The sequence below is a fragment of the Pan paniscus genome, chromosome 19, assembly GCF_029289425.2.
Source record: "Pan paniscus chromosome 19, NHGRI_mPanPan1-v2.0_pri, whole genome shotgun sequence".
Taxonomy (NCBI): Eukaryota; Metazoa; Chordata; class Mammalia; order Primates; family Hominidae; genus Pan; species Pan paniscus.
The window spans coordinates 65,550,277-65,568,518 of NC_073268.2; the positions used below are offsets into that span (position 1 = coordinate 65,550,277).

The 18,242-nt window shown below is 51.0% G+C and overlaps 1 protein-coding gene and 4 non-coding genes across 5 annotated transcripts; 1 reads left to right on the plus strand and 4 right to left on the minus strand.

Annotated features, from left to right (window-relative positions):
* The first annotated feature begins 10,084 nt into the window (after window positions 1–10,084).
* On the plus strand, window positions 10,085–14,550 carry BORCS6 (BLOC-1 related complex subunit 6). The gene has a single exon (XM_003818062.6). It carries the CDS (start codon window positions 12,755–12,757, stop codon window positions 13,826–13,828), a length of 1,074 nt encoding a protein of 357 aa, XP_003818110.3. The 5' UTR covers window positions 10,085–12,754; the 3' UTR covers window positions 13,829–14,550.
* A 679-nt stretch (window positions 14,551–15,229) lies between these two features.
* On the minus strand, window positions 15,230–15,303 carry TRNAI-AAU (transfer RNA isoleucine (anticodon AAU)). The gene has a single exon. It is a non-coding gene; the product is annotated as a tRNA-Ile (tRNA).
* A 359-nt stretch (window positions 15,304–15,662) lies between these two features.
* On the minus strand, window positions 15,663–15,736 carry TRNAT-AGU (transfer RNA threonine (anticodon AGU)). Its single transcript has one exon. It is a non-coding gene; the product is annotated as a tRNA-Thr (tRNA).
* Window positions 15,737–15,947: 211 nt separating this feature from the next.
* On the minus strand, window positions 15,948–16,029 carry TRNAS-GCU (transfer RNA serine (anticodon GCU)). Its single transcript has one exon. It is a non-coding gene; the product is annotated as a tRNA-Ser (tRNA).
* Window positions 16,030–16,465: 436 nt separating this feature from the next.
* Window positions 16,466–16,537, minus strand: TRNAW-CCA (transfer RNA tryptophan (anticodon CCA)). Its single transcript has one exon. It is a non-coding gene; the product is annotated as a tRNA-Trp (tRNA).
* Window positions 16,538–18,242: the final 1,705 nt, after the last annotated feature.

The window sequence follows — 18,242 nt, forward strand, 5'->3', positions numbered from 1 at the left end:
AAAAAAACAGGTCATGCCTAAAACTGAAAACTTAAGAAGCAGCAACGGAAGCATGTGATTTAAAAACGTATGGTAGGGGCTGGGCGTGGTGGCTCAGGCCTGTAATCCCAACACTTTGGGAAGCCAAGGCAGGTGGATCACCTGAGGTCAGGAGTTCGAGACCAGCCTGACCAACATGGTGAAACTCTGTCTCTACTAAAAAAATACAAAATTAGCCGGGTGTGGTGGTGCACGCCTGTAATCGCAGCTACTTGGGAGTCTGAGGCAGGAGAATTGCTTAAATCCAGAAGGCAGAGGTTGCAATGAGCTGAGATCACGCCATTGCACTCCAGCCTGGGCAACAAGAGCAAGACTCCATTTGAAGAAACAAAAAAGAAATCTGTACTTGTACACCTTGAGAACATAAAAATTAAAAAAATAAAAATAAAATATACATGACTGTTGTTTAACAACTTTAAAAAAATGTATGGTAGGCCAGGCTCAGTAGGCCATGCCTGTAATCCCAGCACTTTGGGAGGCCAAGGCGGGCGGATCACGAGGTCAAGAGATCAAGACCATCCTGGCCAACATGGTCAAACCCTGCTTCTACTAAAAATACAAAAATTAGCTGGGCATGGTGGTGTGTGCCTGTAGTCCCAGCTACTAGGGAGGCTGAGGCAGGAGAATCTCTTGAACCCGGGAGACAGAGGTTGCAGTGAGCCGAGATCAAGCCACTGCACTCCAGCCTGGCGACAAAGTGATACTCCGCCTCAAGAAAAAAAAAAGTATGGTAAATACCCAAAGCAAATCAAAATAAAACAGTGAAAAGACTTGGAACTGGCTATCTCTAGGGAGAAAGAAATGGGCGGGGTGCTTATTTATTTTTTATTTTTTGAGACGGAGTTTTGCTTTGTCACTCATGCTGGAGTGCAGTGGCACAATCTCAGCTCACTGCAACCTCCACCTCCCAGGATCAAGCGATTCTCCTGCCTCAGCCTCCCGAGTAGCTGGGATTACAGGCATGTGCCACCACGCCCAGATAATTTTTGTATTTTTAGTAGAGATGGGTTTCACCATGTTGGCCAGGCTGGTCTCAAACTCCTGACCTCCAGTGATCCACCCGTCTGGGTCTCCCAAAGTGCTGGGATTACAGGCATGAGCCACTTCACCCATCCTGTAATTTTCTCTCTTTTTTTTTTTTTTTTTTTTTTTTTGAGACAGAGTCTTCTGTCACCGAGGCTGGAGTGCAGTGGCACGATCGCGGCTTACTGCAAGCTCTGCCTCCTGGGTTCACGCCATTCTGCTGCCTCAGCCTCCCGAGTAGCTGGGACTACAGGCGCCCACCACCACGCCCAGCTAATTTTTTTTTTTTTTTTTTTTGCATTTTTTAGTAGAGACGGGGTTTTCACCATGTTAGCCAGGATGGTCCCGATCTCCTGACCTCGGGATCCGCCCGCCTCGGCCTCCCAAAGTGCTGGGATTACAGGCGTGAGCCACTGCGCCCGGCCTTTCAGCCTATAATTTTTAATAAGGATATCCCTAGGGTTTTTTTTAAAGCCCTTCTACTGGATGCACATGCAGATTATTTCCAATGCTTTGCACTGTGGCCAGTGTCTTTTGAGTGCCTCCTGTGCACCTTTGTGATGGTCTCTAGTTGTCCTCTAGGGGACATCTGAAGAAAGACATGGCAATGGAGAGTACCAGCATCTAGAGAAAGACGTGGTAATGCTGGGTACACGCAGGTAAACGGTCTATAGATATCACCAAAAATGCCCCTCTAAGTGGTGGACAGTTTACACTCCCACCGGCAATAATGAAGGACACCTATTTTCCCACAGCCTTAACGCTGACTCCTATTGTTACCTGCGGGTAAGCCTGCAGCTATCCGGGAAACTCCGGAGTTGCAACTCTGCAGCAAACTCTCTCCTCTGTTTTCTCGAGGGCAAGAATTCAAACGAGATAAAGGCAAGGTTTTTGCTTTTTCTCAAGACGGAATCTTGCTCTGTTGCCCAGGCTGGAATGCAATGGCGCGATCTCGACTCACTGCAACCTCCGCCTCCTGGGTTCAAGCGATCCTCCTGCTTCAGCCTCCCGAGTAGCTGGGATTACAGGCACGCGCCACCACGCCCGGCTAATTTTTGTATTTTTAGTAGAGACGAAGTTTCACCATATTGCCCACGCTGGTCTCGAACTCCTGACCTCGTGATCCGCCCCTCCTCGGCCTCCCAAAGTGTTGGGATTACAGCCGTGAGCCACCGCACCCGGCCAAAGGCAAGGTTTAAGGCAGAAGGGAGAACTGATTTTAAGCAAAGTGAGAGTTTATTACAAGACAGTACACTTAGAAGAGGACAAGGCTGGAGACTTGAAAAATCAAGTGCCCCTTCCTTTTCTTTGTTTAGAGTTTTTTGTTTTTTGTTTTGAGACAGAGTCTCGCTCTGTCGCCCAGGCTGCAGTGCCGTGGCACAATCTCGGCTCACTGCAAGCTCCGCCTCCTGGGTTCAGGCTATTCTCCTGTCTCAGCCTCCCGAGTAGCTGGGACTACAGGCGCCCGCCACCACGCCCGGCTAATTTTTTGTATTTTTAGTAGAGATGGGGTTTCACTGTGTTAGCCAGGATGGTCTCGATCTCCTGATCTCGTGATCCTCCCGCCTCTGCCTCCCAAAGTGCTGGGATTACAGGCGTGAGCCACCGCGCCCGGCATGTTTAGAGTTTTTACACCCCCTACGTTTTCCCGCACTCTCTGTGTCCTCCTTATGTTCTTCCCTTGAGCGGGCTGTGGCTTAATTGCCGCATGCGCAGTGGCCTGTTGGCGTTTGGGAGGGACCGCATGCGCAGTGTTCACCGAAGTCCAGCGCATGCTCATTAGGGGCAATTCGCCCTTTCTGGTCCAGAGCCCCCACAGGAAGGTTAGATACTGATCAAATTCAACCATTTTCTTTTTTCACTGCACATACTTAAAACCTTATAGGGGTGATGGCTTGCTAACTCCAGGTGTTTTCTCTGTTGCAAGACTCCTCTTACTCCCAGCACCAGCGATGGCCACTTATTATCTCAGACGGATGGTTGTATGCCTGCCGGTCCTTCACTCGATGAGAACCAGCTTGGGGGTTCTTCCCTTCTCCTGCTCATTATGTCAGAGGGACAGATTTCTAATCGCTTGACCATGGCTTGACAAATGCCCAGCATACCTGGAGGCCCTCTTTCCTGCCTTCATGTCTACCTACTCTAACATTACAAAGCATCCCCAATATATTGGCTTTTCTACTCCCGAAAACACCAAAGCTCCCCACAGCTCCCACACTAGTGATCCCCCCTCTTCTCTGAGAAACAGCAGAACCAAACAGGGGTCTTGTACATTCCAATCACCAATTGCCCCAAGTTACCTCTGTTCACCTATTATCTGTCTTTCCCCTTCTCAAGTCCTGTCAGGGAGCCCCTCCAGATATACTCTGAACCCAGGCCTCCTACTATTCAACAACTTCATTCCAGTAATTGTCCCCTTTCGCTTTTCTACCATTTATATATGTGTGTGTGTGTATATATACACACACATATATGTCCATATATATATATATCCTTTTTTTTTTTTTTGGCTGGATAAGTCTCATCACCATGCAAACATCTAGCATCCAAAAAAAAAAAAATAGGCCAGGCAGTTTGGCTCAGGCCAACTTTACATCTGTAAGCTCTGCCTCAATATCTGTGTGGAGAAGAGTGACGATAGACTGACACGGGCAGCCAAGGTGTTGGAGCAACTCACAGGCCAGACCCCTGTGTTTTCCAAAACTAGATGCACTGTCAGATCTTTTGTTTTCAGGAGAAATGAAAAGATTACTGTTGACTGCACAGTTCCAGGGGCCAAGGCAGAAGAAATCCTGGAGAAAGGTCCAAAGGTATGGGAGTATGAATTATTTTTTCTTAACTTCTCAGATACTGGAAACTTTGGTTTCCAGGAACACAAGAATCTGGGTATCAAATATGAAATCTTTGGCCGCGACTTTCTTTCTTCTTCTTCTTCTTCTTTTTTTTTTTTTTTTTTTGAGACAGGGTCTCACTGTCATCCAGGCTCAAGTGCAGTGGTGTGATCACAGCTCACTGCAGCCTTGAACTTGTGGGCTCAAGCATTCCTCCTGCCTCAGCCTCTGGAGCAGCTGGAACCACAGGTGCACACCACCACACCCGGGTAATTTTTGTTTTCTCTTGTAGAGATGGGGTCTTATTATGTTGCCAAGGCTGGTGTTGAACTCCTGGGCTCAAGCGATCCTCCAACCTCGGCCTCCCAAAGTGCTGGGATTATAGGCTTGAGCCACTGTGCCAAACCCATGGTTTTATTTTTATTTTATTTTTGAGATGGAGTCACTCTGTCACCCAAGCTGGAGTGCGGTCGCACAGTCTCAGCTCACTGCAACCTCCGCCCTCCGGGTTCAAGCAATTCTGCCTCAGCCTCCCGAGTAGCTGGGATTACAGGCGCGTGCCACTGTGCCTAGCTAATTTTTATATTTTCAGTAGGGGTTTCACCATGTTGGCCAGGGTGATCTTGAACTCCTGACCTCAGGTGATCCACCCGCCTCAGCCTCTCAAAGTGCTGGAATTACAGGCGTGAGCCACTGTGCCCGGCCCAGCCCATGGTTTTAAATAACGACTCCCACATTTGTATTTCTCACCTTGACGTCCCTATCAAGCTTGAGACTAACACATTCTTGGCAATCTAATAGGCTTCTCAAAGTGAGCATGCCTAAAATAGTACTTTTTTTTTTTTAGACAAGAGTTTTGCTCTGTTGCCCAGGCTGGAGTGCTGTGGCATGATCTCGGCTCACTGCAACCTCTGCCTCCCGGGTTCAAGCGATTCTCCTCCCTCAGCCTCCTGAGTAGCTGAGATTACAGGCACATGCCACCATGCCCAGCTAATTTTTTTTTTTTTTGTATTTTTAGTAGAGACGGGGGTTTCATCATGTTGGCCAAGCTGATCTCGAACTCCTGACCTCAGGTGATCCCCCCACCTTGGCCTCCCAAAGTGCAGGGATTACAGGCGGGAGCAACCACGCCTGGCCTAAAATAGTATTCTTAATTCAGTGCCCACCCAATCAAAAAAGTTGTAACTTCCCCATCTCAGTCAATAGCACTATCATTTAGCACCCAGTTACTTGGGTCAAAAACCTAGAAATCATTCCTGGTTTCTCTCTTTTTTCTTCCTCACCTCCCCAGATCTTCCACCTCTTCTTATTGCCAACCAAATCCATGGAGAGGCCCACCTTTATTACACACACACCCCATCACTCTCATGCTGGTTCAAGCCACCATCCTTTCTGGCTTGAGTGATAACAACCTCCTAACTATTCTCTCTGCTTCTTCTGTTCCTGCCTCCTTGAGTCCATTCCCCCAACAGTCAAAGTCAGAGCATATCATTCCTCTGTTCAAAACCCTCCTTTGGTTTTTCAGTGTATTTACAATAAAATCGAAACTCCTTATCATGGCTGGCGAGGTCCTATCTTCAGGGGTTATCAACAATGGCTGCACATTAGAAGCATCTGAAGGACTTAAAAAGAAAATAGGAGACCGGGCGCGGTGGCTTATGCCTGTAATCCCAGCACTTTGGGAGGCTGAGGCGGGCGGATCACGAGGTCAGGAGATCAAGACCATCCTGGCTAACACGGTGAAACCCTGTCTCTACCAAAAATACAAAAAAAAATTAGCTGGGCGTGGTGGTGGGTGCCTGTAGTCCCAGCTACTCAGGAGGCTGGGGCAGGAGAGTGGCATGAACCCAGGAGGCGGAGCTTGCAGTGAGCTGAGATCGTGCCACTGCACTCTAGCCTGGGCGACAGAGCGAAATTCTGTCTCAAAAACAAAAAACAAAAAACTCCCAGGCCTTGCCCTAAGAAATTCAGATTTCATTGATCTGGGTTGAGGCTGGAGCATCCATGTCGTTTTTAACTCCCCAGGTGGTTCTGAGGGGTTCAGAAGCCCTGCCCTAAGAGTTCTGGTCCTTCCCCACCAATGGATGCTCCTCTCTAACTGCTCTTCCACTTCCATCACTAAAGCTCTAACTTCGGCTGGGCACGGCAGCTCATGCCTGTCATCCCAGCACTTTGGGAGGCCGAGGCGGGTGGATCACCTGAGGTCTGGGGTTCAAGACCAGCCTGGCCAACATGGTGAAATCCCATCTGTACTAAAAATACAAAAAAAAAAAAAAAAAAAAATTAGCCGGGCGTGGTGGCGGGCGCATGTAATCCCAGCTACTTGGGAGGCTGAAGCAGAAGAATCTCTTGAACCCCGGGAGTGGAGGTTGCAGTGAAGCAAGATTGGGCCATTGCACTCCAGCCTGGGCAACAAGAGGGAAACTCCATCTCAAAAAAAAAAAAAAAGAAAAGAAAACAAAGACATCATCTCCTCACACGTGAAAATTCCAAGTATCCAGAGCAAGAGCCATCCCCAAATGTAATGTAAAACCATGGCATAATTCTACATGCCACATAAAACCTGCATTCCACCCCCATCCCACTCAACAAGCCCTACAGACAATACAAGGGCTGATGCCCTGGGGTATGGGGAGAAAACTGTCCTAGTTGACATTCTTCTAAATGCTGAGCATAGCTGACTGGGGCATTTGTTCATTTTTGGGACTTGATGATCACCTTACCTTCCCACTGAATGGATGATGCCAAAAAAAGAAAGCAGAAATGATATCCAGCCTTGCTTGTTCCCCTGATAGGTCGGCAGATAACTTCTCTCTACTTCTGTGAAGTAATGTGGGCACTGGCAACATTGAGGGTGGGTAATCTGACCCCCTCCCCTACTGTGGCCTATGGAGGGGTGAGACCTGTGGATGATCGAGCTTTCACTTTGAGTCAGCATATCTCACTTTGAATTCCTTCACCATTGCTTATTAGCCATGTGACCTTGGCCAAGTTATTTTTGTATTTTTGTGAGTCTTTTTTTTTTGAGACAGACTCTGTCACCCAGGCTGGAGTGTGGTGGCGCTGTCTCAGCTCACTGCAACCTCCGCCTCCTGGGTTGAAGCGATTCTAATAGAGACAGGGTTTCACCATGTTATCCAGACCGGCCTTGAACTCCTGACCTCAAGTGATCCACCTGCCTCGGCCTCCCAAAGTGCTGGGATTACAGGCCTGAGCCACGGCACCCAGCCAGCCACTGCGCCCGGCCTTTTGTGAGTCTTTAAGATGGAAATAACAGTCATTTCTTATGTATAACATGGGCTGTTCCCAATTGCATTAATATACATAGACATTTTGTTTTGTTTTGTTTCGTTTGTTTGTTTTGAGATGGAGTCTCACTCTTGTTGCCTAGGCTGGAGTGCAATGGCATGATCTCCGTTCACTGCAACCTCCACCTCCCAGGTTCAAGCGATTCTCCTGCCTTAGCCTCCCGAGTAGCTGGGATTACAGGCATGCGCCACCACACCCAGCTAATTTTTATATTTTTAGTAGAGACAGGGTTTCACCATGTTGGCCAGAATGGTCTCTAACTCCTCACCTCAGGTGATCCGCCGGCCTCGGCCTCCCAAAGTGTTGGGATTACAGACGTGAGCCACCGTGCCTGGCCCGTACATAGAAATTTTTACTTTCTAAAAACAATATTTTAAAATGCTGTTGGGGGCTGGGCGCAGCGGCTCACGCCTGTAATCCCAGCACTTTGGGAGGCCGAGGTGGGCCAGGTGGGGCGAGGTGGATCACGAGGTCAGGAGATCGAGACCATCCTGGCTAACACGGTGAAACCCCGTCTCTTCTAAAAATACAAATAATTAGCCGGGCGTGGTGGCGGGCGCCTGTAGTCCCAGCTACTGGGGAGGCTGAGGCAGGAGAATGGCATGAACCCGGGAGGCAGAGCTTGCAGTGAGCCGAGATCATGCCACTGCACTCCAGCCTGGGCGACAGAGTGAGACTTCGTCTCAAAATAAATAAATAAATAAAACAAAATAAAATAAAATGCTGTTAGAGGCCAGGCACTGTGGCTGATGCCTGTAATGCTAGCACTTTGGGCAGATCATCTTAGGTCAGGAGTTTGAGACCAGCCTGGCCAACAAGGTGAAACCCTGTCTCTACTAAAGATAAAAAAATTAGCCGGGTGTGGTGGCATATGCCTGTAGTCCCAGATACTCAGGAGGCTGAGGCAGAGAATCGCTTGAACCCGGGAGGCGGAGGTTGCAGTGAGCTGAGATGGTGCCACCGCACTCCAGCCTGGGCAACAGAGCGAGACTGTGTCTCAAAAACAACAACAATAAAACACACAAAAAAAGACAATACATAAGTGAATGAACATAGCTGTGTTCCAATAAAAATTTATAGACTCTGAATTTTTTTTTTTTTTTTTTTTTTTTTGGAGACAGCGTTTCATTCTGTTGCTCAGGCTGGAGTGCAGTGGTGTGATCTCAGCTCACTTCGACCTCTGCCTCCTGGGTTCAAGCAATTCTCGTGCTTCAGCTTCCCGAGTAGCTGGGACTATGGGCACACATCACCACGCCCAGCTTTTTTTTTTTTTTTTTTTTTTGAGATGAAATGTTCTGTCGCCCAGGCTGGAGTGCAATGGAGCGACCTTGGCTCACTGCAACCTCTGCCTCCCTGGTTCAAGCGATTCTCCTGCCTCAGCCTCCCGAGTAGCTGGGATTACAGGCACGCGCCAATATGCCCGTCTAATTTTTGTATTTTTAGTAGAGACGGGGTTTCACCATGTTAGTCAGGCTGGTCTGGCACTGTTAACCTCAGGTGATCTGCGCACCTCGTCATCCCCAAAGTGCTGGGATTACATGTGTGAGCCACCACGCCCGGCTTCCCGGCTAATTTTTGTACTTTTTGTAGAGACAGGGCTTTTGCCATGTTGGCCAGGCTGATCTTGAACTCCTGGCCTCAAGTGATTCAACCGCCTCGGTTTCCCAAAGTGCTAGGATTATAGGTGTGAGCCACCATGCCCAGCCAACTTTCATATTCTCTAGATTATTTTCAACAGCTGGGCAGGGTAGCTCACGCCTTTAATCTCAGCACTGAGTCTGAGGCAGATGGATCACCTGATCTCAGGAGTTCAAGATCAGCCTGACCAATATGGTGAAACCCCCATCTCTACTAAAAATACAAAATTAGCCAGATGTAGTGGCACATGCCTGTAATTCCAGCTACTTGGGAGGCTGAGGCAGGAGAATTGTTTGAACCTGGGAGGCAGAGGTTGTAGTGAGCTGAGATTGCGCCACTGCATTCCAGCCTGGGCAACAAGAGCGAAACTCTGTCTCAAACAAACAAATAAAAACATAAAAGCATTCTTAGCTCATGGCCGTATAACAACAGGTGTTGAGCTGGATTTGGCCCTTGGGCTATACTTTGCTGAACCCCACTGTAGTGGACACTGTGGTAGCCTCCTGACAGCCCCTCCTGCCTTCCCATTATGTCGCAACTGTTTGAATTTGGAAGGAACTGACCCATCCCTAGCTCCAGGAGGAGCATAACTCTTAACCTAATCAGTTAATTCTTTTTTTGAAATAGGGTCTCGCTCTGTTGCCCAGACTGGAGTGCAATAGTCCGATGATAGCTCACTGCAGATTCAACCTTCTGGGTTCAAGCAGTCCTCCCGCATCAGCCTCCACAGTAGCTGGGACTCCAGGTGTGCAACACCATGTCTGGCTAATTTTATTTATTTATTTATTTATTTTTTTTTGAGACGGAGTCTCGCTGTGTTGCCAGGCTGGAGTGCAGTGGCACAATCTCGGCTCACTGCAACCTCCGCCTCCCGGGTTCAAGTGATTCTCCTGCCTCGGCCTCCAGATTAGCTGGGATTACAGGTGCGCGCCACCACACCGGGCTAATGTTTTTGTATTTTTAGTAAAGGCGGGGTTTCACCATGTTGGCCAGGATGGTCTCGATCTCCTGACCTCGTGATCCGCCCACCTCGGCCTCCCAAAGTGTTGAGATTACAGGCGTGAGCCACCGCGCCCGGCTGATAATTTACATTTTTAAAGGATCATTCTGGTTCTCTATTGAAAATAGACTGTAGAGAGAGGTGAGGGTAGAAGTGAGACCATTCGGGAAGCAACTTCATTTATCCAGGCCAAAAATGATGGTGGTTTGGACCAGGGCAGAAACAATGGTAAGGATGAGAAGTGGTCAAATTCTGGATGTATTTTCGAGCAGAACCAACAAGATTTCCTAAAGGATTGGCCATGGATTATGACAGAAAGAGGAGTCAAGTACAACTCCAAGGTTTTTGGCCTTGGCCACTGGGAAGATGGAGTTGCCACTTACTGAGACAGAAGTCACCGTAGGAAGAAACAAGGTTTTGCGGGGGAGGTGGTGCGATAGGGGTGGGGCAAGGAACCAAATCACAGGAAGGATAAAGGTGGGGCTATCTTCAGGCTGGCACAGGAATTCAAACGCTCTCAGAACTCATGCCTCTTCATCTTTTGTCTCTGGTTCTCTTCCTTATCAGCCTCATTCTTTCCTTCTACAGACAGCGATCTCCTGGACATGAAAGATGGACAAGCTGATACCCAGCTTGAGCTCTCAAGAGAACAGAAAGGCGTCTCACACTCTCCACAAAGCTAGAAACAAACAACACTGTGGAGGATTTTTACTGGTCATACCTTGGGTCATGTGCCCTCCCCTGAGCCAATCTGCAGTCAGAAGGATGAAGTACTCTAATTGGCCAGTTTTGGGTCACGTGCCTGTTCCTGGCTGTCATTGCACCAACACATCAGGGAATGGGGAGTTGAGGAGTGAGGAGCTTCCCCTACACAGAGAGACGGTGGGTAGCCCATTTGTCCGCTAAAACCTTCAAGATACATCTAGAATGCATCCATCCACATCATGCTAGGCTGAGCTACTATCACCTGGTACTTGGAACCGCCTCCTCACTGGTCTACCGTCTCCCTTGCAAACATTTTCTACAACAGCCAGTAATCCCTAAACATGAATCCCATCACATCACTCTCTTCCTGTGCTCAGCTTCTCATTCTCAAGGGAAGTCCTCCCATCTTCTAAAGAATATCTACCTACCCAGCCCAATTATATATGAGCTTTTTAGGTTTTTTTTTTTAGAGCAAAGGAATGACAGGTTTTGTCAAGCTGCAGGTGACTATAAGATACAGACAGCTGACAATTGTGGACTCCTCAGGCGTGGTGAAAGATTGAGCTACTATCATTAGGGTTGGCTGGCTAGGACCCCGGCAGGCACCTGGGGATAGTAGTGCTGGGAAGTTCTGGGGAGTTGCACTTCTGAATGCTGGCATGACACTGCCTCAAGACATCTCTCTATCCAAATGGAAAAAACAACCACATCCTTTGTCAGCTAAGGAGAGGTAGCAAACTGTTTTTATTAAATACTGATGTCTGGCCGGGCACGGTGGCTCACGCCTGTCATGCTAGCACTTTGGGAGGCCGAGGCGGGTGGATCACTTGAGGCCAGGAGTTCAAGACCAGCCTGGCCAACATGGTGAAGCCCCATCTCTCTGAAAATACAAAATTAGCCGGGCGTGGTGGCGGGCGCTTGTAATCCCAGCTACCTGAGAGACTGAGGTAGGAGAATCGCGTGAACCCAGGAGGCGGAGGTTGCAGTGAGCCGAGATCGCGCCACTGCACTCCAGCCTGGGTGACGGAGTGGGACTCTGTCTCTAAATAAATAAATAAAAATACTGATGTCTCCAAGCTTTGGCTATGTGTTGCAATGTACAACCTTTCCAATGTCGCTGCACCATTGCATTTAGAGGAAATCTCCATTCCCTAACAAGAACTACAAGACCCCCTGCATGACGTGGCCCCTGCTGCCTGTTCAGCTCCTTGGCTTGAAATCCTTCCCCTTACCTTGCTGATTTTGTTTTAGTCCCAATGTCTCCTGCCCCCTCACCTCAGTTTCTTGAATACGTCAAGACTTCTTTGTCTCTGAGAGGTAGCTCACGTTTTCTTCTCTCTGCCTGGAGGGTGGCTGCGTCTTTTTGGTTCTTTTTAGTTAAAAGTCTCACCAAAGAGGTATTTTCCTGACCCCTTATCTAAACTAGTGCCTGCTCAGTTATATTCTCAATCATAACACTTTATTTCCTGTATAGCACATATCAAAATTTGTGATCATTTCATTTGTTGAATATTTTACCTCGTGGCAAAATCACACGCCATCCTCCAAGGGGCGAGACCCCTCAATGTGAAAGGGGCAAGAGACACAGAACAAGAGTGACAAACGCATAGGAAAGCCCAGAGGCCGCTGCCTTGACCACAGTGGGTTGCTCTGAGCAGTTCAGTGGTTAGGTCTGTTAACCAAGAAAGATAGAGCAAACCATTCATGCTCATGCTGGACCTCTGGTTTCCTTCTTTTTAGTCAACTAGGTTCAACCCTGATGGTCCAAGAAGGATATGCCATTTTCATCCTAAGAACCTCTCTAGGAACCCCAAGTGGGCTCCCCACTTGGTATTTTTGCTAAGCAATCACTGTAGGGGGGGTACAATTGCAGGCAGAAAGAATCTGAGCCCCACCCCTCGGGACTCAGGAATTTGAGGACCTTGGTCTTTAAGATCTGCCTCATCAGCTTTCAGAAAGGGCGGGGCGATGGGAGCAGCTGTCACCTCCTTCTCTCCACCCTGCCGGCGTTCACGTGTGTTCCGCTGTGCAGTAACAGCTCTTCTTCCGGGACTTCCTGGTCGCCGCGACCAATCAAAATGCTTTTCCTGTCCTTACCATTGTCAGCCGCTGCCAATCGGCGCGCCTCTACCAACGCCCCTTAAAGGCGCAGCCACTGCCTCCGGAGCCGGGGCGAACCAATTCCTCCGTTGCGGCCCCCACCTGCAGTATGGAGTCGTCTCGGGGGCGGCCCGGGCCCGAGACGGACCTTCTGGCTGTAGCGGAACATCAGGCCCTAGTCTTTGGCGGCGGGCCGGGCCGAACGTCCTCTGAGCCGCCCGCAGGCCTCCTGGTGTCCGGGGAGGAAGAGGCCGAGAACGTTGGGGGCGCGAACCGCCACCCCAGGACGTCCCCGAAGACGTCAAGCTGCGGCGTCGTCCACCGGCCGGAACGGGAGGCTCTGGAGAACGAGCCCGGCTCTCAAGGGACGCCGTCTGGGGCCGGGAGCCGCAGGGGGGCGCCGGGTGCAGAGCACGAACCTTCCCTGTCCTCCCGGCACAAGAACCCGGCGCCGCCCGAGGGCAAGCCCGCCTCCGGGAGGGACTGCCGTCGAGGGGGACCAGGCGGCGGGATGGATGTTGAGCAGCAGGAGGAGGAAGACAACGACGAGGAGGCGGCCGCGGGCAGCAGAGCCGGCCGCTCGTTCTCCAGCCGTCTTCAGGACAGCCGCAGCCTGGACGGGCTGAGCGAGGCGTGCGGTGGCGCCGGGTCCTCAGGGAGTGCCGAGTCCGGCGCGGGCGGCGGACGCCGCGCCACCATCTCCAGTCCCCTGGAGCTCGAAGGCACAGTGAGCCGCCACGGCGACCTTACCCACTTTGTCGCCAACAACCTGCAACTCAAGATCCGTCTGAGCGGCGCCCCTCCACCCCCGCCTTCTGCCCCTGCGCGGCCCTGCCCAGCGCCTGCACCCACACCCACACCGGCCATTCCCCCCATCGACCCCGAGGTGCTGCGGGATCTGGAGCGGTTGAGTCGGGAGCTGGGAGGCCGGGTGGACCGTCTGCTTCGCGGTCTGGGTGGCGCGGTGCAGGAGCTGACGGCGCTGAGCGTGGGTTGCATCCAGACCTACCGCGATGCTGTGGACTCCTTAGGTGAAGCCGTGGACATGAGCATCAAGGGCATGTACACCCTGCTGGCGCGCTGCGAGGAGCTGGAGCGGGCTCTGCAGCCGGTTCAGGGGCTGGCGCGCCAAGTCCGGGATATCCGACGTACTCTGGAGGTGTTGGAGGCCCTGTGCAAGTGACCAGGAGGACAAGAGAGGCCGGGCCTGGCCAGGGCAGGGCCCAGCAGGACCCTAAGGACTCTTCAGGGAGTCCTGGTGGGAAGTGCCCACTGAGGGGAGGCCTGTGTGTTGGAGGCTCTTCCAGATGCGTTCAGCTGGCCCGTGCCCACTCGCTGGGCCTTAGGCTGGTGTATGTGGGGAAGTTCTAACGGCTCTCCTGGTGGGAAGGGATGTTGCTCTGCTTGTATTCAGTTGGCCATCTGTAGCTACCCTGTTCTTCCCAACTCTCCTCCCTAGCTAGAGCACCAGCCCTGGGAACACAGGGCTTTAGGTCTGCTTGAAGGTGAGGACGTGACTCCCACATGTAATCAGGAGAAAGGGACAGAGGAAGCCCCAGCCCCCACTGTGGCTATCCTGACTCCAGTGGCCACATCTCAGGTGCCAGGGGCTGTGGGAGCTTGTGCCGTCCTTGGCCAAACACCCCGCAGGCAAAGATGCACCCCTGCTGATGGAGAGCCTTCTGCTTCTGCCCTCTGGCCCTCTACCATACCACTTCCCCAGCCAGAACCGGCGTGCAGCTAGGAGGAATGGGTTGCACGGCGGAGGGGGTGAGGTGGGAGGCGTCTCACTGCTCTCAGGGTTCAGGTAGAATGTTGCTGGTTTTGAAGCTCACCTGTTGTGGAGTGTTCTAATCAGTTTTGGCTTTCTGAGTTTTTGTGGAATTAAAGTGCTGCTGCTGCGAAGGCTGAGGCTGAGTCTGTGTGGGGTTGCAGTGATTAATAAGCCAAAGGAATGGGAATGAGGGTCGGTGTTGTTCACGCAGCTCCCTTGGGGCTGGTGCTGGGAGTGGGGTGGGGGTGGAGATGTCTCAAGCTCCGTGGGGAAAGATATGGTTCTTGCTCTTAAGCATCTGGTCTGAGGGGAAATGTGAGGACACAGATAATCACTCACAGGGGCCCAGAGATCCGGTAACCACAGAAACGTAAAAAAGATGCTCTAGAAGAGAAGGGGAAGAAATTGTCTTCTCAGGTCCTCATGAATAGGCAGGGGCTGGGTGGATTGGACGGACATTTTACCTCTGGGGGAAGACTGGGAACACTTGTCAGCTCTATTCCTGACCATTTCCCACACTCTGCAGATCAGTGCCACGTGGTTTGAGACAAATTTGTCCCAAAGCCTTTTGTTTACAGTTCACACAGTAAGTTCAGGAGCCATATATTGTGGCCATAAGATGTAGAAGCAAAGATCACGAAACAACCCCGGTTTCTCTCAATCCCTTCCTCTCAAGACACGCCCACTTTAGAATGCGCTCCAATACGCTCCCTGTTCTGGGATTGGAAATGTGGCGCTGTTTTTCCCCAGAGACGTTACCTGGCTCTAAAACGGAGTGCAGAAATCGTACTTTGGAAAAGTTGTAAGCCTTGGCCCGTACGGGGATCGAACCCGCGACCTTGGCGTTATTAGCACCACGCTCTAACCAACTGAGCTAACCGGCCAGTCGTTACGAAGACTTTGAAATAAATCTATTTAGTTACAATACTGTTCAGTTCTCTCGGGAAAAACCTTCAGTTGTGGGACTGCTTTATGAGAAATGAAAACAGAACACAAACACTGACTAACTGAGCACCTAGACGAGTAACAGACAGTACTGGCAAGTACAGATGATACGACTGGTGTAACTGCAGGTCGAGGCGCAAGTACCATGTGCACGAAGGGCAAAAAACCCAACAGCGTGTGGCAGATGCACCGGGAGAGGATAGATGGGTACGTGATTAAACCATGTAGGATGGAAGTTATGAGTTTCTGCAACTGTCCTCACGATGTTTAATGTTGGCAAAAGCGTGGGGAAACACGGAGGCACCGCTGGGATTCGAACCCAGGATCTCCTGTTTACTAGACAGGCGCTTTAACCAACTAAGCCACGGCGCCGCCGGAAGGGCGCTTAGGATCTTATTTCCTTGGCCAGGTCAGCTGAATTGCAGAGAATGAATACAAAGATGTCACAAAAAGTCGGCTGCATAGGAAAATGAGGAAAGGATGGATGCAGCTGGGAAAGACACGAAAACTGAAGGGAGTGACTGGGGTAACAAGAGAAATCCTAGTTTTGATGCTACAAAACTGAGCACAGGACTTCCTTAGCCGACGAGGATGGGATTCGAACCCACGCGTGCAGAGCACAATGGATTAGCAGTCCATCGCCTTAACCACTCGGCCACCTCGTCTACACACAACCCTCGCTGTTCAGACTGCCCTCCGCGTCTCACATCTATGGGACCTGAACTTCCTGCAGGTGGGGCTCGCCTACATCGTGAAGGCTGCACATTTTGAAGGAATCCGCTCGGCACTGGAAAGAGAACTCGTAGATCAGAGACCGACTTCTTCCATGCGTGATCGCCCGACCCTCCTCCCTCTGCTGAGAGGTCTAGAACTGCTCCTGTCTTAGGACCCGCGTTGTCCGCCCAGAATTACGGTACCCGGATCCATCGCAAAAATCCCCGCGCGATGGTTGGGCTGTCCAGACGAGGCGGCCTTGGAACTTCCAGAAACCCCTCTCCTTCAGGCCCCAAGGAGATATTGCTTCTTCAATGACCTGAACGCCGAAGCTCGACCGTAGTTTAAAATAAAGGGGGGTAATGAAAACAGAAGAAAAATAGCCGCTGACCCCGACGTGATTTGAACACGCAACCTTCTGATCTGGAGTCAGACGCGCTACCGTTGCGCCACGAGGTCGGCCGGCCACTCGGCAGCTCAGGTCTCCCCATGACCACTGTGCGCCCAGGAGGCCAGGGTCATGAATCGAGGCATGGATGGGCACCTAGGGCATTTCTGCCCCTCTGAACAGCTGCGGGGTCGTATCTGCGCTCGCCGAGCAGCCCTGTAGGACGAGCCGGGCTAGTGGCATCCCAGGGCAGTGACTATGGGATCCAGGCTTAGCGGTCTGTCCCTCCCGGCCCCCGGCGTCCTGCCAACGCCCAGATAGAGGGTCCCGAGCTGATCGCCAGGGGATCCCAAAGCTTACAGCCCAGTGGGGACGGACCTGCCTAGAAACGGATGGAAGGATGGGAACCAGACGGAACGTGACAGAGCAGTGCCAGAGCCTAGGGCACCTGAAGTGGTAAGAGATTTGCTCCCCCAGCAGCAGGTCTCCTCCCCGGTTGCACTTTTGTAACTGCCTGCGGAGACTTCGAATGTACCCACGCACAACCCCCGGGTTCGGAGATTCTGATTTAAACGGTCCAGGGAAGAGCTCTGAGATCGGTATGTAAAACTTTTGAAAAGTATCGGTATCTCAACTGTTGGAGGGCACATAAATTTTGTCTATATTTTGATGAGTTTTGACAAATACATACACCTGCGCAAATCACAACTCTTTAAAAGCATATAGGACATTTCCCTCGCTCAAGGTTCTTGCATGTCTGTCCCTTCTCTACGGATCCCCACTCCTCCCTTGCCAGAGGCAATCTCTGTTCTAATTTTGACCACCACAAACATCAGTATTTCTTTCTTTCTTTTTTTTTTTTTTTTTTTTGAGACGGAGTTTCGCTCTTGTTGCCCAGGCTGGAGTGCAATGGCGCGATCTCGGCTCACCGCAACCTCCGCCTCCCGAGTTCAAGAGATTCTCCTGCCTCAGCCTCCCGAGTAGCTGGGATTACAGGCATGCGCCACCACGCCCGGCTAATTTTGTACTTTTAGTAGAGACGGGGGTTTCTCCATCTTGGTCAGGCTGGTCTCGAACTCCCGACGTCAGGTGATCCTCCCGCCTCGGCCTCCCAAAGTGCTGGGATTACAGGCGTGAGCCACCATGCCCGGCCAACATAAGTTTTTTGTTGTTGTTTTTCTGTTTTTGTTTTGTTTTGTTTTGTTTTGTCTTTTTGAGACGGAGTCTCACTCTGTCGTCCAGGCTGGAGTGCGGCGGCGCGACCTCGGCTCACTGCAACCTCCGCCTCCCGGATTCAAGCAAGTCTGCCTCAGCCTCCCGAGTAGCTGGGATTACAGCGCCCACCACCGCGCCCGGCTATAATTTTTGTATTTTTAGTGGTGACAGGGTTTCACCATGTTGGCCAGGCTGGTCTTCAACTCCTGACCTCGTGATCCGCCCGCCTCGGCCCCGCAAAGTGCTGGGATTACAGGCGTGAACCACAGCGCCCGGCTGTTTCTAGAAGAATGAAAGGAGTTCAATAGGCCGAGATGGCACAAGAGGTCCTGCCTGTATCTCATTCCTTTCCATCCAAGCCAAATTTCTACACAGTGGCTCTCTCGAAAGTTATCAGGGACCACAGAGATGTCAAAGCCAACAGGCTTTCTCAGGCCTGGCCTTAACCGACTCCAGGCAACATCTTCTCCATGAGCCTCATTTCCCATGGTTGTCTTGACACTAGTCTGCTGGCCCTTCCTAACTGGCTCCCCGCTCCAGTCTCTTTTTTTTTTTCTTTTA